This window comes from Leuciscus leuciscus (genome assembly GCF_965113295.1).
Source record: "Leuciscus leuciscus genome assembly, chromosome: 15".
Classification (NCBI taxonomy): Eukaryota; Metazoa; Chordata; class Actinopteri; order Cypriniformes; family Leuciscidae; genus Leuciscus; species Leuciscus leuciscus.
In genome coordinates this window covers 5591946-5615810 of record NC_138739.1, presented here as the reverse complement: position 1 = coordinate 5615810, position 23865 = coordinate 5591946, and the positions used below count along the sequence as shown (strand labels likewise).

The 23865-nt window shown below is 36.6% G+C and overlaps 4 protein-coding genes across 4 annotated transcripts in view; all 4 read left to right on the top strand.

Moving 5' to 3' along the window:
• The window catches only part of LOC309474946 (uncharacterized protein), a gene marked incomplete at its 3' end in the record, with an annotated part of 99198 nt that extends 97462 nt beyond the window's left edge, over positions 1–1736 (top strand). Inside the window, exons 2-3 of the mRNA XM_082137564.1 lie at positions 606–917; positions 1405–1736. Coding sequence (XP_081993690.1) covers positions 606–917; positions 1405–1736 — 644 coding nt within the window. The remainder of the gene's footprint in view (positions 1–605; positions 918–1404) is intronic.
• A 2235-nt stretch (positions 1737–3971) lies between these two features.
• On the top strand, positions 3972–8336 carry calr3a (calreticulin 3a). Its single transcript, XM_082137603.1, has 9 exons — positions 3972–4166; positions 4719–4820; positions 4943–5146; positions 5269–5363; positions 6043–6252; positions 6389–6502; positions 6960–7103; positions 7644–7736; positions 7825–8336. The coding sequence occupies exons 1-9, from the start codon at positions 4076–4078 to the stop codon at positions 8029–8031; spliced, it is 1260 nt and encodes a 419-aa protein (XP_081993729.1). The 5' UTR covers positions 3972–4075; the 3' UTR covers positions 8032–8336.
• Positions 8337–9025: 689 nt separating this feature from the next.
• Positions 9026–19538, top strand: rad23ab (RAD23 homolog A, nucleotide excision repair protein b). The gene is made up of 10 exons (XM_082139226.1): positions 9026–9465; positions 11075–11156; positions 11333–11412; positions 12265–12539; positions 12620–12666; positions 12737–12864; positions 13902–14055; positions 15479–15636; positions 17319–17468; positions 18057–19538. Exons 1-10 carry the CDS (start codon positions 9397–9399, stop codon positions 18168–18170), a joined length of 1257 nt encoding a protein of 418 aa, XP_081995352.1. The 5' UTR covers positions 9026–9396; the 3' UTR covers positions 18171–19538.
• Positions 19539–19663: 125 nt separating this feature from the next.
• LOC309476011 (kelch-like protein 24) lies at positions 19664–23603 on the top strand. Its single transcript, XM_082139085.1, has 3 exons — positions 19664–21621; positions 22220–22628; positions 22917–23603. The coding sequence occupies exons 1-3, from the start codon at positions 20613–20615 to the stop codon at positions 23221–23223; spliced, it is 1725 nt and encodes a 574-aa protein (XP_081995211.1). The 5' UTR covers positions 19664–20612; the 3' UTR covers positions 23224–23603.
• Positions 23604–23865: the final 262 nt, after the last annotated feature.

Genomic DNA, 23865 nt, shown 5'->3' with positions numbered 1-23865 from the left:
TAAATTAATGTAAATATGAAGCTCAGATACTCAACAGCATTAGTTTTAGTGTGTCATTAAACATTACAGTGAAAGTGTCTTTTTTAGTTATTGTTCCATATAAATCTATTTCTCTCTTCATTCTTCATCTTTTGTCTTTAAACTGCAGGAGAATATTATTAATTTCACATCCCCGGGGGGTCCCAGGAATCCATTGTTCAAAACAGATCATCTGACCTTTGACCTATTTAGGCCTATATAATACAGTAAAGCAGTGATTGGTTAGTGATCAGTTAAGCAATTAGTGTTTGCACATGTGAGGAGTGTGTCTGTGTGACCTGGTGAATAAGTGTAGCATTTTGATTGGTTGTGTTTGGAAAAGGAAAGCAAGTCACTTTCTGATAGATTTTTGTGTTTTAGGTAGAGAATTGTGTGTAGTGTTTTGAAAAAAGTGTTTAATGCAATTGAAAACTGAGTCAAAGGCTGAGAAATAGCTTATGGTTTTGGAGATTTGGTATGTAGTTTTGCACTTTGAGTGAGAGGTTTCAAAAATCGTGTGACATGAAAAGATTTTGTGTGTAAGCAGTTGGAAAAAACTGTAATCTGTGAAAAACTCTGTTCTTCAGGAGTGTTTCGTGAGTCAGAGTTAGTGATTGAGGGAGATTCAGTCTCTATAAACTCTCTTCTTACTGAAATGATGGATGATGATGTGATCCAGTGGGGGTTTGGATATGAAGACACTGTAATAGCTGAAATCAATAAACGGGCCGACAGAATCACTGTATATGATGATGTTCTTGATGGAAGATTCAGAGACAGACTGAAGCTGGACAATCAAACTGGATCTCTGACCATCACAAACACCACAACTGAACATGGTGGAGATTATCTACTACAGATCAACAGGGAGATCACGAGGTTCATTCTCTATGTCTTTGGTGAGTTAAATATCAGTGTCACTTGTTTTATATTTTAATCAGCACAAAGATACAATTATTAATTCAAACTCAGTTTGTTTCTGGTGTTTAATGATGATATTCATTTCAATTTTAACTTTTAAAATATTTACTTTTATAATATATCAAGTGATCGTCTTAATCTGTGATGAACCCTGTTTCTGTGTGTGTGTGTGTGTGTGTGTGTGTGTGTGTGTGTGTGTGTGTGTGTGTGTGTGTGTGTGTGTGTGTGTGTGTGTGTGTGTGCGCGTGTGTGTGTGTGTGTGTGTGTGTGTGTGTGTGTGTGTGTGTGTGTGTGTGTGTGTGTGTGTGTGTGTGTGTGTGTGTGTGTGTGTGTGTGTGTGTGTGTGTGTGTGTGTGTGTGTGTGTGTGCGCGTGTGTGTGTGCGTGTGTGTGTGTGTGTGTGTGTGTGTGTGTGTGTGTGTGTGTGTGTGTGTGTGTGTGTGTGTGTGTGTGTTTGATGATTCAGTCCTGGAGTCAGTGAAGGAGGGAGATTCAGTCACTATAAACTCTCCTCTTACTGAAATGAAGGATGATGATGTGATTCAGTGGAGGTTTGGATATGAAAACACTGTAATAGCTGAAATCAACGTAACGGCCGACAGAATCACTGTATATGATGATGTTCTTGATGGGAGATTCAGAGACAGACTGAAGCTGGACAATCAAACTGGATCTCTGACCATCACAAACACCACAACTGAACATGAAGGATATTATAAACTACAGATCAACAGTGAGATCAAGAGATTCAGGCTCTTTGTCTTTGGTGAGTTCAAAAACGTTTACACCTGTTTTTAATGACACAAATTTAAATTAATTCATACAACATTTTGTTTTGGTTATTTTATATTGTTTATTTCAAATTTTAATTTTAACTATTTAGTAAACCATTATAAAGTGATTTAACAGTATTAATCTTTGCAAACCCTGTTTCTGTTTGTTCTCTGTGTGTTTGACAGATGAAGTGAAGTCAGTGTCAGTGAAGGAGGGAGATTCAGTCTCTCTAAACTCTAGTCTTACTGAAATAGAGGATGATGATGTGATTCAGTGGAGGTTTGGAGATGAAAACACTTTAATAGCTGAAATCAATATATGGCCTGAAAGAATCACTGTATATGATGATGTTCTTGATGGGAGATTCAGAGACAGACTGAAGCTGGACAATCAAACTGGATCTCTGACCATCACAAACACCAGAGCTGAACATGCTGGAGTTTATCAACTACTGATGTTTCCTGGAGGAATATTTTTCTCATCAAAACCATTCAGAGTTTCTGTCTATGGTGAGTAGAGATCATTTTTCTTCTCCTTCAAATATTCTTATATACTATTTACATATAATTTTTATAAAAACTCACTTGGACTAGATTGTTGATTAGATTTGATCATATCCCATAAACAAAAGAAATATATTTTGGAATGTATGCAAATATTTGAAATTGGCCCAATAAATATACTTCACACTTAACATCATATATTTTGTTATATTTCAGAATATATTTCAAAATGATAAATAAAAGTGAACAACAATGCAAATATATTTCAATGTATTTGGAATATAAGCCACATATATTTTTGACACTTTAAAATATATTTCAATATTTTTTTTTTCTGTATGGGATTTCTGTGTATTCAGAAATATTAGTTGATGTCAGCGCTGATATTAGTGTTTATTGACTGATCTGATCTCAGTTTGATGTGTTTATTCCTCAGACTCTGTCCACTGTTGTGGTCCTACTGAAGCTGTGATCCGATTGGTCCTCTCTGCTCTGGTGGGCGTGGCTACTGTCATTATTGTGGTTTATGAGATCAGATCCAGAAGAGCTGAACGAGATCAAGCACATATTCACACATCAGGTACATGATTGATGATGTCATTTCTCACAAACTGATTTTGCATATATAAGTATCTGTGAGATTTATTAATTTATGGCTTTTTATGTTCATCTTTTTCAGGAAGTATTGAAATCTAAAGCAGAACGCTGAACTTTAAAGGTTCTTCAAGTGTGTTTTTGTTCTTCTAGTGTTTTTTTCATAAAAAATACTGATGATTATTTGAGTTTGTGCTCTCTTGCAGTGTCAGATTTTAACAGTGTCACGTTATTGTTTATATTTCTCTCAGATACAAAAAAATGAATAGAGAGACACTCATATCTCACTTTTCTACTGCTGTATATTTGTCATATGTATTTTCTTGCCTTTATCAATAAAGTTTCTCACTCTGAGGTTCAAGAGTCTCTCATGATTTATTCAGAGGAATACAAACTTTATGTATATTTGAAATATTTCAGCAGTGTACCGTATACAGCTTTATTTCTACTTTTTTCTTATAGCCTATATCTGTAAAAACATTATCTAGTTTGTTTTTTGCAATATATTCCAGTATAAACAACATATACAGCTAAAATATTATTTAAAAAAAATGTCAGGGGTAAACAAGGGGGAAAAGGAAGAAAGAAAGAGAGAAAAAGAAAGGCATTTTACAAAAAAAAAAAAAAAACTTGTACCGTGTAATTTTCCTTGCTTTTAAGTTTTTACATTTGGATATTGTTTCTAAATATATTTTAATATCAATTTTAAATTGTTCAAAATTTGGCATTTTTTCATTCCATTTGACTTTATGAATATAGTAACAGGCAATCATAATAATTAAATAAAATATAAACAAAAGATTTTTATCACCATCAAATGAAAAACATTTTAGTATAACATCAACTTCTTCAAAGTTAACAGGAATCACAGCTTTTCTTTGTAAGTAATAACTGAGTTCTCTCCAAAATATTTGGGTCTTGGGACACTCCTAAAATAGACGATTAATAAATTGTGATTAAAAAAAAACAAATATCTTCCATGTTCACTTTAAAACGCTGTACCACACGTGACTTTATTATGACTACGTCCATGAAAGTAATGCTTGTACTTCCTCCGTGTTCCAATCACGTGCTTCGCAGAAGCCCCGCCCACAGCGCTGACTCTTCACTCGTGGTCTCCTCTGATTGGCTGCGTGTCCGGCCAATGAGTCTCAGCCATCTGTGCAGGAACACAACCGAGCCATATTTCACTGAGCATTAGCTCGAACAGCATTCATTATTATATCAGGATCTTAATCTTAATATAGATCCTTTAACAGTGCAGAGATGCGGGTCGCTGCAGCCGTGTGCTTTATATCTGCACTGGCTTTCACTGTACATACAGATGTGTATTTTAAAGAACAATTTCTGGATGGAGGTAAATCTCTCTTCTTTGATCGTGCATGACATCAGACACAGTCACTATTTCACGGAGATATGTGTTTCTTCAAATAATGTCAACATAATGTATTTTTATGATGTATTGAGCAAGTTTACTTTCATGCATTTATGTGATCAAAGCCAGTTGTATCATTTCACCAGTGTCACTTTCATTTACTGTATTTGCAAATTACACTGTTATACAACTTATATGTCATGCTAAGAATACATGATTTGTGAAAATGATTCAGATTTGTATCTTAATGCATACTTACTCATAGATTATGACAACAAATTTAATTTTTTTTAATGAATCAGTGTTAAGTTTTGGTTTCAGTTCACTTTTTAGACCATTAAACTGTTGTCGTCTTAGAAACAAGTTTAAGGCATTAGAGTTTCACATCTGTTGTTTTTAACTTACAATTATTTGCATAATTTAAATGCACCCATATTCAATTTCCAGCCTGAAAATATTTTCATGTAATGGCTTATGATGAACAATACATAGCCTATATAAAAGATTTCTTGCTATTAAACTTTGTATCTCCAGATGGTTGGAAAAGCCGATGGGTCGAATCCAAACACAAAGCCGACTACGGCCAGTGGAAACTGACCTCAGGGAAATTCTACGGCGATGCTGAGCTTGATAAAGGTCAGAGGTCACGGCTTCTTTCACCGAAGCTCAATTGCTTATGCAGATGTCTTCATCTTTAAAGAAAATTTGAATAGTCAATGTGAGATGACTTCTAATGCAATGTTTTTTTCCCCTTCAAGGTTTGCAGACAACTCAAGACGCCCGGTTTTACGCTCTGTCCAGTCGCTTTGACTCGTTTAGTAATGAGGGTAAACCGGTAGTGATCCAGTTCACTGTGAAACACGAGCAGAAGATCGACTGCGGCGGTGGGTACGTGAAAATCTTCCCCGCCGACCTGGACCAGACCGATATGCACGGCGATTCACAGTACTACATCATGTTCGGTAAGCCATGGTTGGTGTAGATGACGTTTTGTTGGGTTTCTAGGTGGAAAAACTAAGTAGCACAACATTGGCATATACTTTCACTATCTTTGTGTCATTTTGACTTTTAACCTTCCTTGTAGGACCCGACATCTGTGGCTACAGCACCAAGAAAGTTCACGTCATTTTCAACTACAAAGGCCAAAATCACCTAATCAAGAAGGACATCAAATGCAAAGTATGTTTTAAAACAAAATGTAATTTAACTGTTTGTACATAGATGTGAAAATGCACAATCCAAACTTTTTGAATACAGACCTAAGGTAAAGAAGACATTTTGCAGAAAAAATGGAAGTGTAAAAAAGAAAATCGAACTTTGTTTATTGTAAAGCAAATGTACTGTACTAAACAATTTTTATTTCATGCAAAATATATGGTTTATAAAATAATTTGGACTCTGAAAATCAAAGCCATAAGTCTTACCAAGATGTGCACCAAATTTGAAGCTTGTATCACAAAAATTGAGGTTTCGTTTAGGCGCTGTACCAAAAATAGCCACCGGGTGACAAATCAACAATCTCACGAAACATTCGTCAAATGTGGAACCTTGAGTCTCAGACACTCCCGACGATATGTGTTTTGTCAAGATTAGAGAAAGATTTTGATTATAAAATTACAAATTAAAATTATAATATGAAACATGGCACCGCCCACTAGTGGGAGGAGCCTGTCAAACGGTTTTAAAGTACTGTTTTCATGGTAGCACAATGTCTGGTTTTCACCGGATGAATTTTAAGCTTTCGAATGATACTTGATTGATATGTGGAATGGGAAAAATGTGCACCAAATGGCAGTTAAAATATTTCAAAATGACATCATAGTCGTTATAATTCATTTGCTTTGTTTGCACCCGTCAGGACGATGAGCTCACACACCTGTACACGCTGATCCTGAGACCGGACCAGACGTACGAAGTGAAAATCGACAACGAGAAGGTTGAGTCTGGCTCTCTGGAGGAAGATTGGGACTTACTTCCTCCCAAAAAGATCAAGGATCCAGAGGCCAAGAAGCCCGATGATTGGGACGACCGGGCGAAAATCGACGATCCTGAAGACGCGAAACCTGAGGTACGTTTTCAATCGTTAATCACCATAACCTGATCCGCACATCATAGCGTGCAAGAAATCTGTGTAATATTTCAAAATAGTTGTTCTTAGACGTTAATCCAATGGTGCATTAAAAGTGTATATCCCTGCGGTTCAGGACTGGGACAAACCTGAGAACATTCCCGACCCTGATGCCAAGAAACCAGACGATTGGGATGAAGACATGGACGGAGAATGGGAACCTGCGATGATCCCCAACCCAGAGTACAAGGTACAAAACCACAGTCCTAATATTAAGCTCAACCAAAAAAGCCACAAAGTGGTTGAATTGGTCTAGTTGAATGGTTTTAGACAATTGGGAGACCACCTAAAACCAGTTTAGGCTGGTCTTTCCGGAAGGGTAGGCAGCCAGCAGAAGATTTTGGGTTCAATCCAAAGTAGGTTTGGACTTTTTGAGAGAGATTAATGCTCTTGATCAACATCACATGGACTGTTTCTGCAATTTGCTGTATTTTAAGTGATCTTAAAGGTAAAAGGTTGATGATCTCGATCAGGGGTGCGGTTCCCGACGCCAGCTATAATTGCAAGTTCTGTCATTACCGCGATTAAAACAGAACTTGTGACCATAGTTGGCTAACGATGCTTTTTGGGAACACACCTGAGTGATTGTTTATTATTATGCAGGAACCAGTTTCACCAACTGATCTAACTAAGTTTTGTTGATGTAGGGCGAGTGGAAACCCAAACAGATCGACAACCCCAACTACAAAGGCACTTGGATTCACCCTGAAATCGACAACCCCGAGTACAAGGCAGACGACGCCATTTACAAATTCGAGAAGATTGGCGTTCTGGGACTGGATCTTTGGCAGGTATGGTTTAGATTGGTGTGCTGTTGAATCAACATCATAATGGTCAGTTGTAGGGTTTCAACAGATTTGGTTTGGGTTTCACTGGTGAAATTTAACCAGACATTTGACAACTTTTTTTTAGGGTATTTTTGCAATCAAAATGGCTGATTTTGTGTTGGTAATTTCCGAAATTGTGGCAAATTGGTCACATTTACCATATTAGGTATGATTTTAGAGGTACAATATCCTACCAGTGTTATTTTAGTATCATTGATATACTATTATAGTTTTATTGATAATTTGAGGGGGTGTTTTTCTGCAAAAACAAACAAGCTTTCTGCCTTTGTCTTACCAAATTCTTACACACAACTGTTAAACAAGATATCATTATGTTTGGTATATTATTTTATTTTTGCTATTAAAAAGAGAAAAAAAAATTCAATAAATGATATATTACTGCACTTTTTGTAATGATTTTGTGGTTAAATGGTGAATGATTCAGGAAATTTGATCTCAGATTCACAAAAATCACTGTTTATAAGTAGTTTACCTTTCTTGCAGGTGAAATCTGGAACCATCTTTGACAACTTCCTGATCACCGATGATGTTGAGGAGGCTGAGAAATTTGGTACAGAAACATGGGGTGCAACGAAGGTAATACATTGGGTTTATTTCCACAGCAATGTGCTTAGATGTAAATTCTGATGATGTGCGTCTTACCGGTGTTGTGTTTTTGTATCAGGGACCAGAAAAAAATATGAAGGACCAACAGGAAGAGGAAGAACGGAAGAAGCGGGAAGATGAGGAAAAGAGCAAGAAGGATGATAATGAGGAAGACGAGGAGGACGAAAATGAGGAGGATGAGCCAGAGGAGGAAGAGCACACAGAAGAACCTCCTGAGGAGGAAGAGGAGGGTGACGACGATACGCTCCCCAAAGACGAGTTGTGAAGAAGAATCCCTTCCTGAATGAGCAGATCTGATGTGTTTCTGTTGTCTTTTTCTTTAAATGTGGTGTGAATTCTTGGCCCCGCCCCTTCTAGTCACATGTCGCATCCCTAAACTCAGATTTCTTTTGGTTTTGCTGCTAGAAGCCCCACCCCATGTCCCCATCATGTTCATAGTACGGCCTGTTAAACTTTAGACTAATAGATGTTTGGGTTTTCTGTTCAGTCTCGAGTCGTGCAAGGGGAAAAATTCTGATGTTGATCATATGTTGGATTTGCACTTTTTTAAATAAATGATTTATTTTTAAATCCTCGTCTGGGTCATTTTTTCCCAAAATTTTGCCTCAGTATGTGGATGTTAAATTGGAAATTGCATTTTTGGTTTAAAGTGTTAGTTTTATTTATTAAGTGCAACGCAAGTAATTAATTTATTTCTCAAAAAAAAAAAAAAAAAAACGTAAAGAAAACAATTAAAGCATGTGTTATTCAGTTTGGTTCAGAATTTACATGATTTAAATATTTATTGGTGAGGATTTAAGCGTTGTATAACTTTCCTGACATAATGACAAAGTCCCATTAAAATGTACTTTTTGAATTTCATAATTTTGTTTTTTATCCCATAATTAAGACTATATACTCATAATTATGCCCTCTTTTTTCATGTTGACTTTTTGTCAATTTTAAATCATAATTTAGACTTTTTAATCTCGTAATTATAACGTGGAATGGCATACGTAGTACTATGTTATACCTTGGACTTTGGATAATTTTGACTTTCTCATCTTGTCATAATTTAAACTCTCATAATTTTGATTTATGTAATGATTACGATTTATCAAATATTTTTTTTTTATGTCAAATGAGCTCATACTGGAAAAACAAACAAAAAACACGTCTTGAATGACTATAAACACATCGTTTATAGTCATTCAAGACGTGTTTTTTGTTTTACATTGATTATACTTGTCGAAACCTTCGTTAAAAATGTTGTACAATTATTATTATTTTTTAAATAGCCCACATTAATAGATTATATTTAGTTTATAAGAAATGTTAATGTGTGTTTAAGACAGATCTGTCTTTTTCGTCGTCTCCAACATCCCTGTTTGTCACTGACCCCGGGAAGATAGTTCTGAGGAAAGTTCTAGAAACATGTCGAGTATTTATTCCGATATTTCTAAACGTCTAAAAGGCTCTTTGGGGTCACCGTACGTCCACGTGTCTTGTCCTATTCAGCAAGTAGATGGCGTCTTCCCGTAACACTAACACAGCCGCTCATCCCTGCCGAAGATAGCTGAGTCACATCTCCACACGCGCTCATTCAGGACACTTCCGAGGCTGTTTTCGCGGGGTCTCGCGCTCGAACACAATGCTGACGATCACTCTGAAGACGCTCCAGCAGCAGACATTTAAAGTGCAGATAGACGAGGAGCTGACGGTAAGTGTGCGTGTTTGTGCCCGTGTAAACACGCCAGCGCGCGGGCATAACGCGCTGGGAAACGCCGCGGCCTCGGGCGGCTGCTGATACATGTGGGTCGCGCGCGCGGACATCCGCTGTCATTGTAGAATAATACACTAGAATAGGTGACGTCACTCAGCCGCACATTCTAACGGCTATTCATTTGAAGATAACGGTCGCGTTGTTCACTTCAACGGTCTGTTTACACTCTCGTCTACGGCAAGCAGGTTTAACACCTATTCGGTTAAACTAACTTGCATTTTATGTTACTTGTTTTAATTACTAGTCACATATAATTTTTGTATTTCATTGGTAACTATTCATTAGATACTAGTACTCTAGTAGTTATCCCAAAAGTTAGTCACTAATTCTTATTTATTAGTATTACACTACTCGTACTTGTTCCTTTACGACTTACGATCCCGACCAGTAACTATTTAATTGTCACACAAATTGTAAATTTTTCCCATCGAACTCACTGTTAACTATACACCAACTAGTATTGTTGCCTGTACATCTTTTAGTATTACTATAAAAAAAAAAAAAATATATATATATATATATATATATATATATATATAATATATATATATATATATATATATATATAAATAATACATTTTGCCAGTAGTGACTAGTATCTTTCCCAGTTTTATTAGTCCTTATTTATTAGATGCTAGTATTTATTTAGTAGATATCAGTATGTATCCCAACTGTGACTAGTAACATTTATTTTCTCACTAGTTTTTCTTTTACTTGCCATAAGTGATAACTAGTAAGAATGGCTATTTATACTTAATATTCAGTAAATCTTACTATTAGAAATGCAAAGTATGCTACTAACTATCAACTGAAATACACACAAGTGTCTAATGAAAAATAGCCATATAGATGTTGGTTTGATTTTAGGGATAAATATTAAAACAGCTTGCCATGCTTCTGAATTTCCTAGAATGACTAGGTTTATTGATTACTGACATGGACTGTATTATGTTATAAAATATTTAAAACTTTTATAAAATGGAGTCAGATTAATGTGTCTCTGTGATTTTTTTTTATAATTGTGCAACTTTGCAATTTGAAATAATTTGTGGTGAAACTAATCAGCTAATGAGCAAAATGCAATATCATTCTGACTGTGTTTGAGCAAAGAAATTAGATGAAATGATTTTGATTTTGAAATGATGATGAAATGACTCAGCAAGTGCCCATGTATATAGCCAGTCTTGTGATTGTATGAATCCATTACTTTGGATATTTAAGATAGTTTGGGAAGCACATGATCATTCATAGCCTGATTTCATAAGCAAACAGTTCATGAGTCATATTTGTCCTTTAAACCACAATATTGAATTGTATTGAAAGATATGAGAGTGACATTTGTCCTGCACAAATACGAAATATATAGCCAAACATAATGGAATATAATTCATCATATTACAGTAAAAATAACAACTTATAAAACCTTAAAATACCTGAATTAAACCCTAAATAAACCTCTAGTATTTAAACATCACTGTATATTATTGACATACATATATAAAATATGTATCTGATGAAATAATGTCCTTGTGTATTGTGAATACAGGTAAAGGCTCTTAAAGAAAAGATAGAGGAAGAAAAGGGGCAAGATGCTTTTCCAGCTGTCGGTCAAAAACTAATCTATGCAGGTCTGTTTCTTAATTTCTTCTTTCGTTGGACATTTTTTATTTCTGGTATTGCAAAGCTGAAATATTATGCCATATTTAGCTTTTCCATGCAGCATATTCTGGTTTGTGTGAATCTCGTATAAGATGCTTTTAGATTTTTTTTAAATGACATTTGTGTTTTTGTCCATAAAACGCAGGCAAAATTTTGAATGATGATATACCTCTAAAAGAATACAAAATAGACGAGAAGAACTTTGTCGTGGTGATGGTTACAAAGGTAAGGCTGTTTTATTTCTCGCAATCCTCTCATTGCCTTCTTCATCGGGTCTTTGCATTTTTATGAAATGCTTCACTTCCATTAAAAACCTGAGCAGAATTCTTTCTTTAAATTCGTAAAGTAGCTATGTTTCAATCCACGTATTTTCCTTTTGAAGTTTGGGATACTGCATAAAGATGCATCAAGATGTGCATAAAATCTTAAAAATGCATGCACATAAAAAACTAAAATATTTATGCTTAATTGAGTCGAATAATTTTTTTATCCGATAAACGTGCATAAACTACGATGGAAAAACATTTACAGAATAAATTTCACGATGCGCAACAAAAAACTCAACAGACGATGTGATTGGATAGCTCGACTAACAAATGGACCAATTGCATCGCACAGCATCTCAAATTTTGTTTTAGTTGCTCTGTCACCAAAATGATTTGGTATTAATCTCTCCCAGAAGCATCTCGCACAATTGCATTCGCAAAGAAAACATGACAGCGATGATTATTGCGTTTCGTCTGTGCGCAAACCAGACGCGACACTTAATAAAGAGTTTTTATTCTAACTTTTGGAAACGATTTCTATTTCTGTGACGTCACGACTGGAAAAACAACATATATTATGTAGGGGGGAAGAAGAGCCACATTGGGTTCGCCGGTTGCCGCAACTTTAATTTTTATTATTGATACTTTGCGCAAGTTTCTCAGAAAATGGCGATTTTGTTCTCTCGAACACATGGGATGGAAACGGTGCTTCATTCGCAGATGTTCCAATATTTCGTAAAAGTTAAATTTGCAACTTTGAATGCAAACATAGCTAGTAGTTCTCTGTGCAGTCCTGTTTCTCTTTCTACAGCCTAAATCTGCTACACCGCCACAAGCTCCTGCTCCCGTTAGTGCGTCCCTCGCCGAAACCCCCGTCCATCTGCCCACGACTCCTGCCGCCTCCACAGTGCCTGTATCAGCCCCTGCTCCTGCTCCTGTAGAGCCAGAGCCCGTCACAGCGCCCCCTGCTGCCTCGGAGGCTGCTGCCGAAACACCCGAGACTGTTAGCGCGACTCCTGCTCCGATCTCAGAAGAGGAGAACCAGGCCGCCCAAGAAGAGCAGGCCATCGCCCAGTCAGAAGCCAGGTATGGCCACGCCCACAAAAAAAGCAAGTTTTTTATTCTTAAAAAGAATGAAAATCTCTTAATTTGTCTCTTTTGTGCAGCATTATAGATGAGTTGGGTCTTTTAGAAGCAGCTGCATCCATACTAGGTAAGTTTGGGTTATTTGTTTTGTTCTATAGGAGACATGAACTTGACATTAACATCTGTCGTTTTTTTAGTTACGGGTCAAGCGTATGAGAATTTGGTGACGGAAATCATGTCAATGGGTTATGAGAGGGAACAGGTCATCGCCGCCTTACGAGCAAGTTTCAACAATCCGGACAGAGCCGTGGAGTACCTGCTTATGGTAAGAGTTGTATGTTTTATGCATTATTACCAGAAAAATGTTTTTAAAAACGGCATATGTTTGCTTAAAGGCAACATGAAATGACATTTGCATCTCGTTTTATTTTGGAATGTTACACGTTTCTGAGTGAAACAGGATATTCTTCCAGAAAATAAGTTCAACTTTTCAAGATTGGGTCCTTTTGGTTGGTAAAGTAGCTTATTTAATATTGTTTGGATAATTACTCAATAAAAAAAATAAAAAAACGACTTTTTAAATGTGTGTCTTACATCCATGCTAACCAGTCAGCCCACCAAACAACTTATTTTTAACACAAACACACACACACACACACACACACACACACACACACATATATATGTGGCATAAATAACAAAAAGAGTAATAATTACAATGATTAATACTAATACTAAAATATAATATTGAATAGGTAAAGTATTTACATGATTTAAAATATTATTAATATTAAAATTAATAATAAAATTAATTAATACATTTGCAACCATTTATATCACCAAACAAAGTTGCATAAACACTTGTAAATAATGAATGGCATAAATAACGACAGTAATAATGATAATTATTCATATTAATACTAAAATGAATTGTAATATTAAATTGATCAATTATTTTAAATTATTTAAATAAATATTAATGAGCTCTGGCGATTACAGTGATGATGGTAAAAAGCATCTGCTCAAATTAAACCCTTCCAAATTCCAGAAAGTAACAAAATATGTTTAATTTTTATTCTTTTGTAATTGTTATTAAAATATCAGGAGTGTTTTATACCATTGCGGCAGTTAGAGATCCATCTGTGTTAGAGATAGATCCGGGTTGCTAAAGACCTATGTTATAATGATTGGTGAAACATAAATGCATTTAAGTGTTAATTGGAACATTGAGAAGTAATTTCATTTTTGGGATCAAGACATTTCATGTTGACTTATGGCACCTTGTTTGACTTCACATATGAGTGTTATTCCTTTGTAAACCACACAAATTCACGAGTTGTCCGCTAATGTCCGTTCCTCAAGGGTATTCCCACAGAATCTGAGCAGCCTCCACAAGAAGTAGTTCAGCCCACTGCCGTGTCCAACCCCACCCCGCCCGCCCCACAGCGACCTCAGCCTCCACCCGCCGTAGCCGCCGCCACCACCGCCGCCACCACAGCCGCCGCAGCCGGAGCCGGTGAGTGGCCATTTGTTTAGGACTCATGGAAATAGACGGTAGTTTGCCCTGCAGCTGCCGCGTTCTTGCTGATTCGTTAAAATGTTATTTCGGTAGCACAGCTGATGGAGGAGTCTTGACTATTTCAATGCTCACTTGGATTTTCTGGTGTTCTTTAAATCAACCTGATGAGGAAAATGTGTTTTTAACTTAATTATCCTATTGTGTTGCACTTTCGATTTTTAAACTGTTTGAAACACTGGTTAAACTATTTACTTCTTCTTTTTAATTTGGTGATTTGTACTCATTTAGGGTCATGAATGTGCATGCAAAATATTGAGGCATAGATGTGTTTTGGAAAGGTTGTACACATTTTGGTGAATGCGATTGTGTTGGACCCCATTGGTTTCCATGCAATTCTCCAAGAGTCAACACTTTTAATAGAAAGCCTTTATTTTAGACTAAAATATGAAATATGTGAGACCTTTGATGAAATTTTAGACTCAAAGTTTACTTGAAACTGAATACTTTGCTGTATAACAAAACAAATAAATGTTTTTGGTTGTTAGTTTTCTAAATGGATTGTAATTAATAGTTGCAGCTCTGAAAATAAGTGTAAAAACAGGCATAACAAAAACGATAAATGCTATTTACACTAAGCATAAATAATGTTAGATACTATTTATACTTGTAGTTATTTGCACCTCAGTGAACAGTCCCTAAAACTAGTTGGAACAAAATAAAAACATTTCTTTGATGTTTTTTTAATTTCTCATATTTCATATATTATTATTTTTTAGTATCTGACAAGCTAGTCATTTTAATAGCATTGATATACTATTATAGTTTTTATTTATTTATTTCAAGAAAGGAAAGTGTACAATAATCAACATTCATAAATGTAAATGTATCCAAAATAGCCCGAAGGCTAGTTTTCATTGATAGTCCCTTTGCCAGATGTTATTAGGCCTAAAAACTCGATAAAATAAATATTATATTTGATATGTTGATACATGTAATATGTTGATATTTTTAAATAGTTTTTATTTTTACATTTTCTTTTTTTAAGTAATTTAGTAATTAAATAAAAAGTAAAAATTTTAGTCATTTTGTTATGTTTTGAAGTTTTTTTTAAATGTCTACAATAATAGAGGTTTTATGTGTTTACGTGACTTTTTTAGTGTTTTTCGTAGTGTTGATTTTTGCTGAATTGTAACGCAAACACGTATCCATATTATCAACACAAACAGCATTAACAATAAGGAAACGTTGAAGTGAAAACACATATTGACATTATTTTTACTTTCCCATTATGAGGCACATAAATGACACAACGGAATACAAAGTACAAAACAAAGAAAATGCGTTTTTTGTTTTTTTCACTTTTCCCTGATTTTTGGTTTCGGGCCAGACTCCTGTACAGCCCTTTCTATACTGTGAGCAGGTGCAGAGCCCGGATCCGTGCCGGTGACGGCGAACCCGCTGGAGTTCCTGAGGAACCAGCCGCAGTTCCAGCAGATGCGGCAGATCATCCAGCAGAACCCCACGCTCCTGCCGGCTCTGCTGCAGCAACTGGGCCGAGACAACCCGCAACTCCTGCAGGTGGGCGGAGCTCAGCCGGCTCCCGTCCAATAGAGTGCTGCGGTGACAACTGGGAAATTGTCACATTCGTTTGGACTAGTTAAACATTTGGTTTCCGCTGTTGTCCTGGAATTTGCAAAAAAAAAAAAAAAAAAAAAGTGAAATTTTGCAACTTTGGCTACTAGCTGAAATAAATAACGTTTTTGGTTTAACACTTTACAATAAGGCCCCATATATTAAAATTTGTTAACTACATTAGTTAACATGAACTAACACTGAACAATACTTCTAAACCGAAAATAAAATTAAAATTAACTTACGTTTACCACATACCTTATTTTACTCTTAAATTGGAAAAACCCTAGTAGAAAAACCTTTAGAAAAATCTCGAGCTTAACCAGTGGTGAATTAGTCTCCCGGGTTTTGACGTCACGACCACTTTTAAAGCGGAAGTATTTTTTCCTTTCACTTTTTCCCATAGGGTTTTTTAAAAAGTCTCCGGTGAATAATTTTAAGCCATGAAATTTGCCATTACAAAGTTTTATTTGAAGCAAAAAAAGAATTTTAAAATCGGACAAAATTTTTAACTCTTTTAAGTCAAGTCAAGTCAAGTCAAGTTTATTTGTATAGCGCTTTTCACAATACAGATTGCATCAAAGCAGCTTCACAGTATTAAATTAAAATAATACAACAAAGTTTGTTTCAAGAGGAATTTATTGATTGATAAAATTAAATTAAATATCCCCAAAATATCCCCAACTGAGCAAGCCAAAGGCAACAAAAAGTCTTTTAGTGAGGATAAGAACTACAATCCCATGAAGCTTTGCAAATTACATCGAATAAAAAATGTATTTAAAGTTGTTGATTATGTGTATATAAACTATAGACATTACATTTATGGCACATATGGGGTTAATTGAAAATGTATTTTAATATATATATATATATTATCATTATTATTAATATTATTATTATTTATTTATTTATTTATTTTATGTAAGGATTAATTGAATTCTATTAAAAAAATTGTGGGAAAAATGAATCGCTATTACTTATTCCACTGTTAAAATGTATTTTTATTTTTATAAATATATATTTTTTAATTAATCTGAATTGTATAACACTTAGTGACTTTTGTGGCACTTGCTATTTGAACACAAAATAATAAATTATATGATATATATATATATTTTTTAAATCATGGCCATGATTTGAAAAGGTTAAAAGGTCCTTTAAAAAATACAAAAAATGTAACAGTACAAATGTAAAATTTCCCGCCGTAAAATTTTATGTGAAATTTTGTAAAAATCTTCAAAGCCATGATGTTGGGTATCATTGAAATTCATAAAAAATAAATAATAATAATTGTATTCTATTCTACTATAAAAATTGTGGAAACAAACTGATCGTAATTGTTGCTTAAATATTACTTAGTACCATAATATTCCCTCAAAATACAAAAATATTAAATAAAAAATATTTTAGAACGAACATATATTACATTGATTTTACTGGAAAAAAGTTAACTTTGAGGTGTATGAGTGTGACCCTAAACAATGAGCACCAGAGGGTTCAAAATAAGGTTTATAAGTTATTGTTAAAAATAAGTTTACCTATTTAAGTTTTTATGTCCGGAACCAGACTGTTGCGCTCTATTAGTCGTGCGTCACTTTATTAGCATTTTTTCATATGTGTGTTTGCAGCAAATCACGCAGCATCAGGAGCGGTTCGTGCAGATGTTGAACGAGCCGCACGCTGTCGAGGCCGGAGCCACCGGAGTCGCTGAAGCTCCCATCGAACCACAGAGGAACTACATCCAGGTCACGCCGCAGGAGAAGGAAGCCATCGAGAGGGTGCGCTAACACTTCCAGCGCTTTTCTTGAAGATAAACTGTCATGTCTGCCGTACACATTCGTTTGGACAAGATAAACATTTGGTGGCGCTGGTGGCATGGAATTTTCACACAAAAAATTTGACACCACTATATATATAAATCTATTAATCGTGATCTAACATAAGAGTTTGTTTATATAGTGTGTGTGTGTCTCTGTACACACACATACTATATGTATGCATATTTATATAAATATGTGTGTGTATACATGTGTGTGTGTGTGTATATATATATATATACACACACGCATATAAACAAACTTTTATCTGATGTGCGATTAATCATTTCGAAATCGATTAATTGCGATTATCGCATCTAAAATGAAAGGTAGTATATTTATACACACATTTTTATTTTTATATTTTATTGTTCTAATGGTCATGTAGTTGTTTTGTGAAAAAGCAGAACTAAAACAATTTAAAATAATGTATTTAATAGTCATAGTAATGTGTTTATTAATTATATTGTATTATAATTTATTATAATTCACATGCTTTTAATATATAATAGTTTTTGCAGAATCTTAAAATCTCGTTATGTTTCATAGTTAAAAGCTCTGGGGTTTCCCGAGGGACTCGTCATCCAAGCCTACTTCGCCTGCGAGAAGAACGAGAACCTCGCCGCCAACTTCCTGCTCCAGCAGAACTTTGACGATGAGTGAAACGCTGAGGACGATGAGTGAACGCTGAGGACGACGGCGGAGCGTGCGCATGTTGTGCGTTGTGTGTGAATGTGTGCGCTGAAGCGGATAGAAAGTCGACTGATCTTCCATGATGGTTGTCATGGAGTTTAAACTGAAGCCATGATGTGAGGTTATATATCAGCACAGCGTTTTATTTTGATAGATATAGCCGATCCTCCACGACGGGGTGTCTGTTGTCTGTCTGGTTTCTGCTGCTATCACTGCTGTGTGTGTCGAGCGAGTTAAAACCCAGCCAAAAAAACTCTCTCAAGCTTCATTTTTTGCCATCAGAATCATGTTTTTCAATTGCAGTATTAATAAATAGGCGGTTCAGTCAGGGTAGATGCCAAATTTAGTTTGTCGCCAATGAAAACAAGGCGTTGAGGCCATTTTTGTTGAGTTTCTCTTCTGGAAGACATTTTCGAGTCCGCCTCACAGTCTGTCAAATTAAATATGGCGTCTACTCTGACGTCTCTAACTGCCAATTTATATCATTTTTAATGTTTAATTTCCTGTCCAGCTTTCATTCAGTGGATGCCACCAAACTCCTTTGCAGTTCTCCTACGTTAATATTAGAAGTGAACCCACTGTATGGGGATGTTGGTGTTTTTAAACCCATGTTCAAAAAACAGCATTGATGGTTGAGATTTCAGTCGGCTACTTAACTAGATTTAATTTCTGTTATGTTTACAGTCTAAAGTTCCAACATAAAACCAGTTCGGTATGCAGTAGAAACTCGTGCAGTGGTTTTGAAACGGAGCCCGAAATGCTGCAACAATCGTAGGTACTTTATGTAGTGAAGCAACTGAATGTGATCGAGTGTCTCAGCGCGTCTCTAAAACCTCATGAAAATATGCATACATGTAATTTAAATATTTGTACATATTTGAGTGAAGGAGAAAAAAAAAGAGTGTTGTCTTGGTCTCTGTTGTACACTTAAGACAGTGCCAAACGAAATTAGAAACTGAAAATGGAAGAAATTACAGTGCAGTGCTTAAAGTGGATGCAGAATGCATATATTTTTATATAAATGATGTGTCCTGCTCCTATGGGTTTGCTTTGTATAGAGTTAAAAGTGCTGGAAAGGTGTTATTTTTATCTAGGTGGTTGAAAAATGAGTGTTCTAACAGGTACAGGCAAGAGTCCTGTTTACACTATGTGATGTAGTTTTGAGTTTTTATTTCAGCATTTTGTATTCTTTCTCCTTTTTTTTTGTCTCGAAGGATCTGATGTGTGCAGAAAGTAAACATGGAAGAGTTTGATCTCAAGCACAAAAAGGTTTGCTGAGTGGTTTATGAATGTATTGTTTTAGTGGTGTGTGAAATAAATTGCTTTTAAAAAGCTTCATTGGAGTTTCCAATTGGATACTGCTCGTTCATTAGAAATGATCCATAATCAAACTGACAAAATGGTTTTAAAACACTTACACAATGAACTACAATACTTTAGTTGATACTATATTGTATTGGTATTGGGAGTTCCTATTTAGTATTTAAGTCATACTTCAAAGAATACTATGGCATTCCTGTAAAACACTGATAACCCCATATAAAAAAATATATAATGCCAGTTCCAGTCAATGTTGTGTATTTCTACATCATAGGTTCTTGACACCATCTATTGGCTGAGTTTATGGCTTGCTCCTCGTTAGTATAGTGGTAAGTATCCCCGCCTGTCACGCGGGGACCGGGGTTTGATTCCCCGACGGGGAGATGGCAAACTTTTTTTATCAGGTAAGGAAAATTAGAGTTACGAAAACAAAATTACACTTGTGATATGTCCTCTTTACACATTTCTTGTGCAGTTATACTTGAAGTTAAATGTATGAACATTGAATTGCATTATTCTTGTATTCAAACATTGCAGTGAAATCAAACAAATAAATGTAAGGATGTATCCAAGATTTAGGGTAGGCTACAATTGTGCAGTTGTTTAAATGACTCTGTTTTTAAGAGTCAGTTGATGCTATAAAATGGTGACAAGATCACAAAATGCTAAAAGTTTAATGCATATTTATTGAAAATACATGAAACCCTCCATGAAGTGTATTCTCTAAAGGAGTTTATTTCTTGAGCCATATAGATATTTAAAAAAAAAAATGTATTCATCAATATTTCCCAAAATAAAATCCTCATATGGGTTAGAGCTGTTCAGTTGTCCAAAATCTACCCCTTGTAGTATTGACTTGAATCTTGCATACGTACACATTTCAAACCTTGATGTGGAGACTGACTTCAGCCTTGCCGTGTATAATAATCCTTGAAAAAGATGTCCTTTAATATATTCACGAAAGCATTTTGTGTGCTTTTTGAAGTCAGGCATTGCTAGCGCTGTACCCAAGATATATTTAGCCCTTGTATTCCTTTGCTTGCTGACCCCATTCCCATGGAGAGTATGTGACAGGCTAGGGCAAGGCTATAAATGTCACATGATTCGCTTCAACAGAGAAGCAAGTGGTGGGAGGGTGAGTGCACAATCATGGCTTGTGTAAAGCAAGAAGTAGGTTCCAATGTTCGGAGCCCAGAAACTGAGAAAGATTTCATTGAGGAGGACCAGCATGCTGTCATTGTCGCTCCTGATGTAGTGCTCCAAGTGGAGGGAGAGTTATTCTTTGTGAACCGCAAGCATTTGGCCCAGCTGAGTCCCTACTTCCGAGCCTTGTTCTTCGGCGGTGGTCGGGAGAGCACCAGGAAGCACATTGAGATTAAGGGAGTTGGACTACGGCAGTTCCACACCCTAATGGAGTTCACAAAGAACTTAAAGCTGACCCTGGACAGAAAGAACGTCCTTGATATTCTGGAGGCTGCCGACTTCCTTCAGTTGGACAGGGCTCGGCTACTCTGCTGTAAGTTCTTGGAAAGGCAATTGCATCTTTGTAACTGTTTGGGAATGATGGCATATGCTTGGCAGCTTGGCTGTCTGGACCTCTACGCCGCAGCAAGGGAAGTAGCCTTGACCCATCTACCTGCCATAGCCTCCGAGCAGGACTTTATGTTCCTTTCAAAGGAAAGCATTGCCGACCTCCTCGCTAGCGACAACTTAAGCATTCCCAGGGAAGACCTGGTCCTTGATGTGGCCCTTCGCTGGGCAGCATTTGCCCCAAGTCGGGAAGAAGACTTCATGGAACTAGTGGGCCTGGTTAGGCCTGAGTGCTTAAGTCTTCCCTACATTACTGATCTTCTGACCAAGATAAACAGTTCAGACCCACGTGCTAAGCTAATTTGTAGACTGAACGATAACTTGCCCAGTAGTTGGACTATGGGCAGGTCTATCCCTAGAACTCGTTCAAAGGAAACTCTGTTTGTTCTCGGTGGGTCGCATGAGCAAGAAGAGCAATTGCTGTACCAGTTCCACCCCTACAGTGGAAGGTGGCAATCCCATCCACCCCTGCAAAAGAAGTGTCTCACGCAGTACTCCGTGGCTGCAGTAGGTAACAACCTCATCTGGCCCTATACATTTTAACCTGCCACAAGTTGTTAGCATAATGACCTATCTGAATATTGGTTGATCAGGTGTTGCATGCCTTTCCCAATATAAGTCTTTTATGTCAGGAGTGCCCAAACCTGTTCCTGTAGATCTAATCAATTAAAAGTACTACACTTGTGGAAGAGGATGAGCACAGAACAGCGTATAACCAAAATGCTTTGCAATATGAATAGCCAACCAGAACTATTACCAGTTATTGTGCAGTCATACTTGAAGTTAAACAACTTTATTTGTTCTCTGTGGAAGAACGCATAAGAAAGAAATGCAGTTGTAGTATCAGTTCAGTTTCATCCCTACGTGGATGGTGCCAATCCCATCCATCCCTGCAAAAGAAGAGTTCCTTTCAGAAGAGTTCAGTTCCAACCCTGCTCCAAAACACCTGTTTTGTAACTATTGAGTGTTCCTGATCTTAATGAGCTTGTTTAAGTGTTTGATTTGGGAACTTTGCATTAAGGTAGATCTCCAGGAACAGAATAGGGATGTTATTTCACATTCTTTGTCTTACTGTCCTCCCCATCTTAAATGCTATTTCTTTCTCTAAGGGGACAGCATAGTAGTGACTGGAGGCTACTTCCGGGATGTGTTGTGGTACAACGTGGATTGGGTGAGCATTTATCAATGTGCCAATGAGCGGTGGGTGGACGGCCCGGCGATGCAGAAGTCCAGACACAGCCACTGCTCAGCGGCTCTGGAGTTCAAGCTGTTTGTATTTGGCGGTAGCATGGATGAGGGACCTGTGGCTGACGTCGAGAGGTTGGTTCTGGGAGCAGAAGAATGGGACGCCGTCAGTCCCATGGTGAGGGCTGTGGAAAGGGCGGCTACTGTCAGTTTGGGGACTTGTATTTACGTGGCCTGTGGTCTGGATGAGAATGGAGAAGTTTACAGTGGGATTCAGAGGTACAGGCCAGAGGTTGACCAATGGGACGTGGTGTCATATTCTCCATTCCCACGGTGAGTAAATGAAATTGTGTCCAACTTGTTTTAGGGAAGAGTTGGGCAACTCTGGCCCTCACGGTCCACTGCCCTGCAGAGTTGAGCTCCAACACAAATCAAACAAGTCTGAAAAAATCACGATTACGTGAAAACTACAGGCATGTTTGTTTGATAAGGATTGAAGCTAAACTTTGCAGTACAATGGACCTCGAGGGCCAGAGTTTTCAACTCCTGTTTTCAGGCAATGCACAGATGCCACTTCAACCAGTCCTGTGTCAGTTTTGTACACGTGTACTTCTTTTCCAGTTACGACCTTCTTGCAACAGAGCTCAATGGTGCTCTCTATCTGCTGGGAGGACAGGCTCTGCGCTTAGACATCGACACAGACGAGTGGACCATTCTTCAAGAGGACTGTCTGGACAACAAATTCTTCACAGGCTGTGCCACAGTAAAAGGGCAGATTTACATACTGAGCGAGAGGAAGATTAACAAAACATTACCAAACATGATCCTACTGGACCCTTACATTGACACTTGCTTAGAAATTGATGATAAAATACCCTGTCCTGTACCCATAAGAGGTTCTGTCACAATGCATGTGAATCCCTTCTGAAGCCATGTTAACACGGTTCTTTCTTTCAGCCAAATGACATACAATAAACCAAATACAGAAACAGTTTGTTGAGCAAGGTTGGGGATAATTAATTATATGAGGATCATTGTTCTTAACATTTTTATTGTTATTCAAAAGGTCACAGAGAAAATAGTGGAGTGAGAAACAAGTATGCAATAATAACACAGTATTAAAGATGAAAGTTCTTATTTCATAATATATCCCTCTTCTGTCATCGTTAAAAGTTAAATAACATCTGCAGTATGTTAGTATTAATGAAATCAGAGCACAGTAAAATCCCAATAACTAAACATACAAAAACAATCACAGGTCATTTTAAAACAAAAGTGAAACAGTGTAGGACAGATGCACAGATTTCGGACAAAGGCTCAGTTTATGGCTATGGTGCAAATAAACAACTTAGGCTAGGTGTGTGAATGTATTCTAAACATGAATACATTTCCAGCCCTATGCAGAACAACAAAAACATTTAGCCCTTAGAGCAGATTCAATAATCAAAAAATTAAGGGGTCTACATAGGACTCCTCAAATCCCACTACCCACTTTTACTTTTAAGATTTCTATGCACAAATCATCGCATTTCTTGTTTAGTAAGGCAATGCACAACAAAAAGTACTAGGC

Excerpts from the sequence above, each read along its gene's own strand:
- rad23ab (XM_082139226.1), top strand. The coding sequence starts at position 9,397 with ATGCTGACGATCACTCTGAAGACGCTCCAGCAGCAGACATTTAAAGTG. Across the intron at positions 15,637-17,318 it reads ACAACCCGCAACTCCTGCAG|CAAATCACGCAGCATCAGGA; the intron begins GTGGGCGGAGCT and ends GTGTGTTTGCAG. Across the intron at positions 17,469-18,056 it reads AGAAGGAAGCCATCGAGAGG|TTAAAAGCTCTGGGGTTTCC; the intron begins GTGCGCTAACAC and ends TATGTTTCATAG.
- LOC309476011 (XM_082139085.1), top strand. The coding sequence starts at position 20,613 with ATGTCACATGATTCGCTTCAACAGAGAAGCAAGTGGTGGGAGGGTGAG. Across the intron at positions 21,622-22,219 it reads GTACTCCGTGGCTGCAGTAG|GGGACAGCATAGTAGTGACT; the intron begins GTAACAACCTCA and ends TCTTTCTCTAAG. Across the intron at positions 22,629-22,916 it reads TCATATTCTCCATTCCCACG|TTACGACCTTCTTGCAACAG; the intron begins GTGAGTAAATGA and ends CTTCTTTTCCAG.
- calr3a (XM_082137603.1), top strand. The coding sequence starts at position 4,076 with ATGCGGGTCGCTGCAGCCGTGTGCTTTATATCTGCACTGGCTTTCACT. Across the intron at positions 4,167-4,718 it reads AGAACAATTTCTGGATGGAG|ATGGTTGGAAAAGCCGATGG; the intron begins GTAAATCTCTCT and ends TTGTATCTCCAG. Across the intron at positions 6,253-6,388 it reads CTGAAGACGCGAAACCTGAG|GACTGGGACAAACCTGAGAA; the intron begins GTACGTTTTCAA and ends CCTGCGGTTCAG.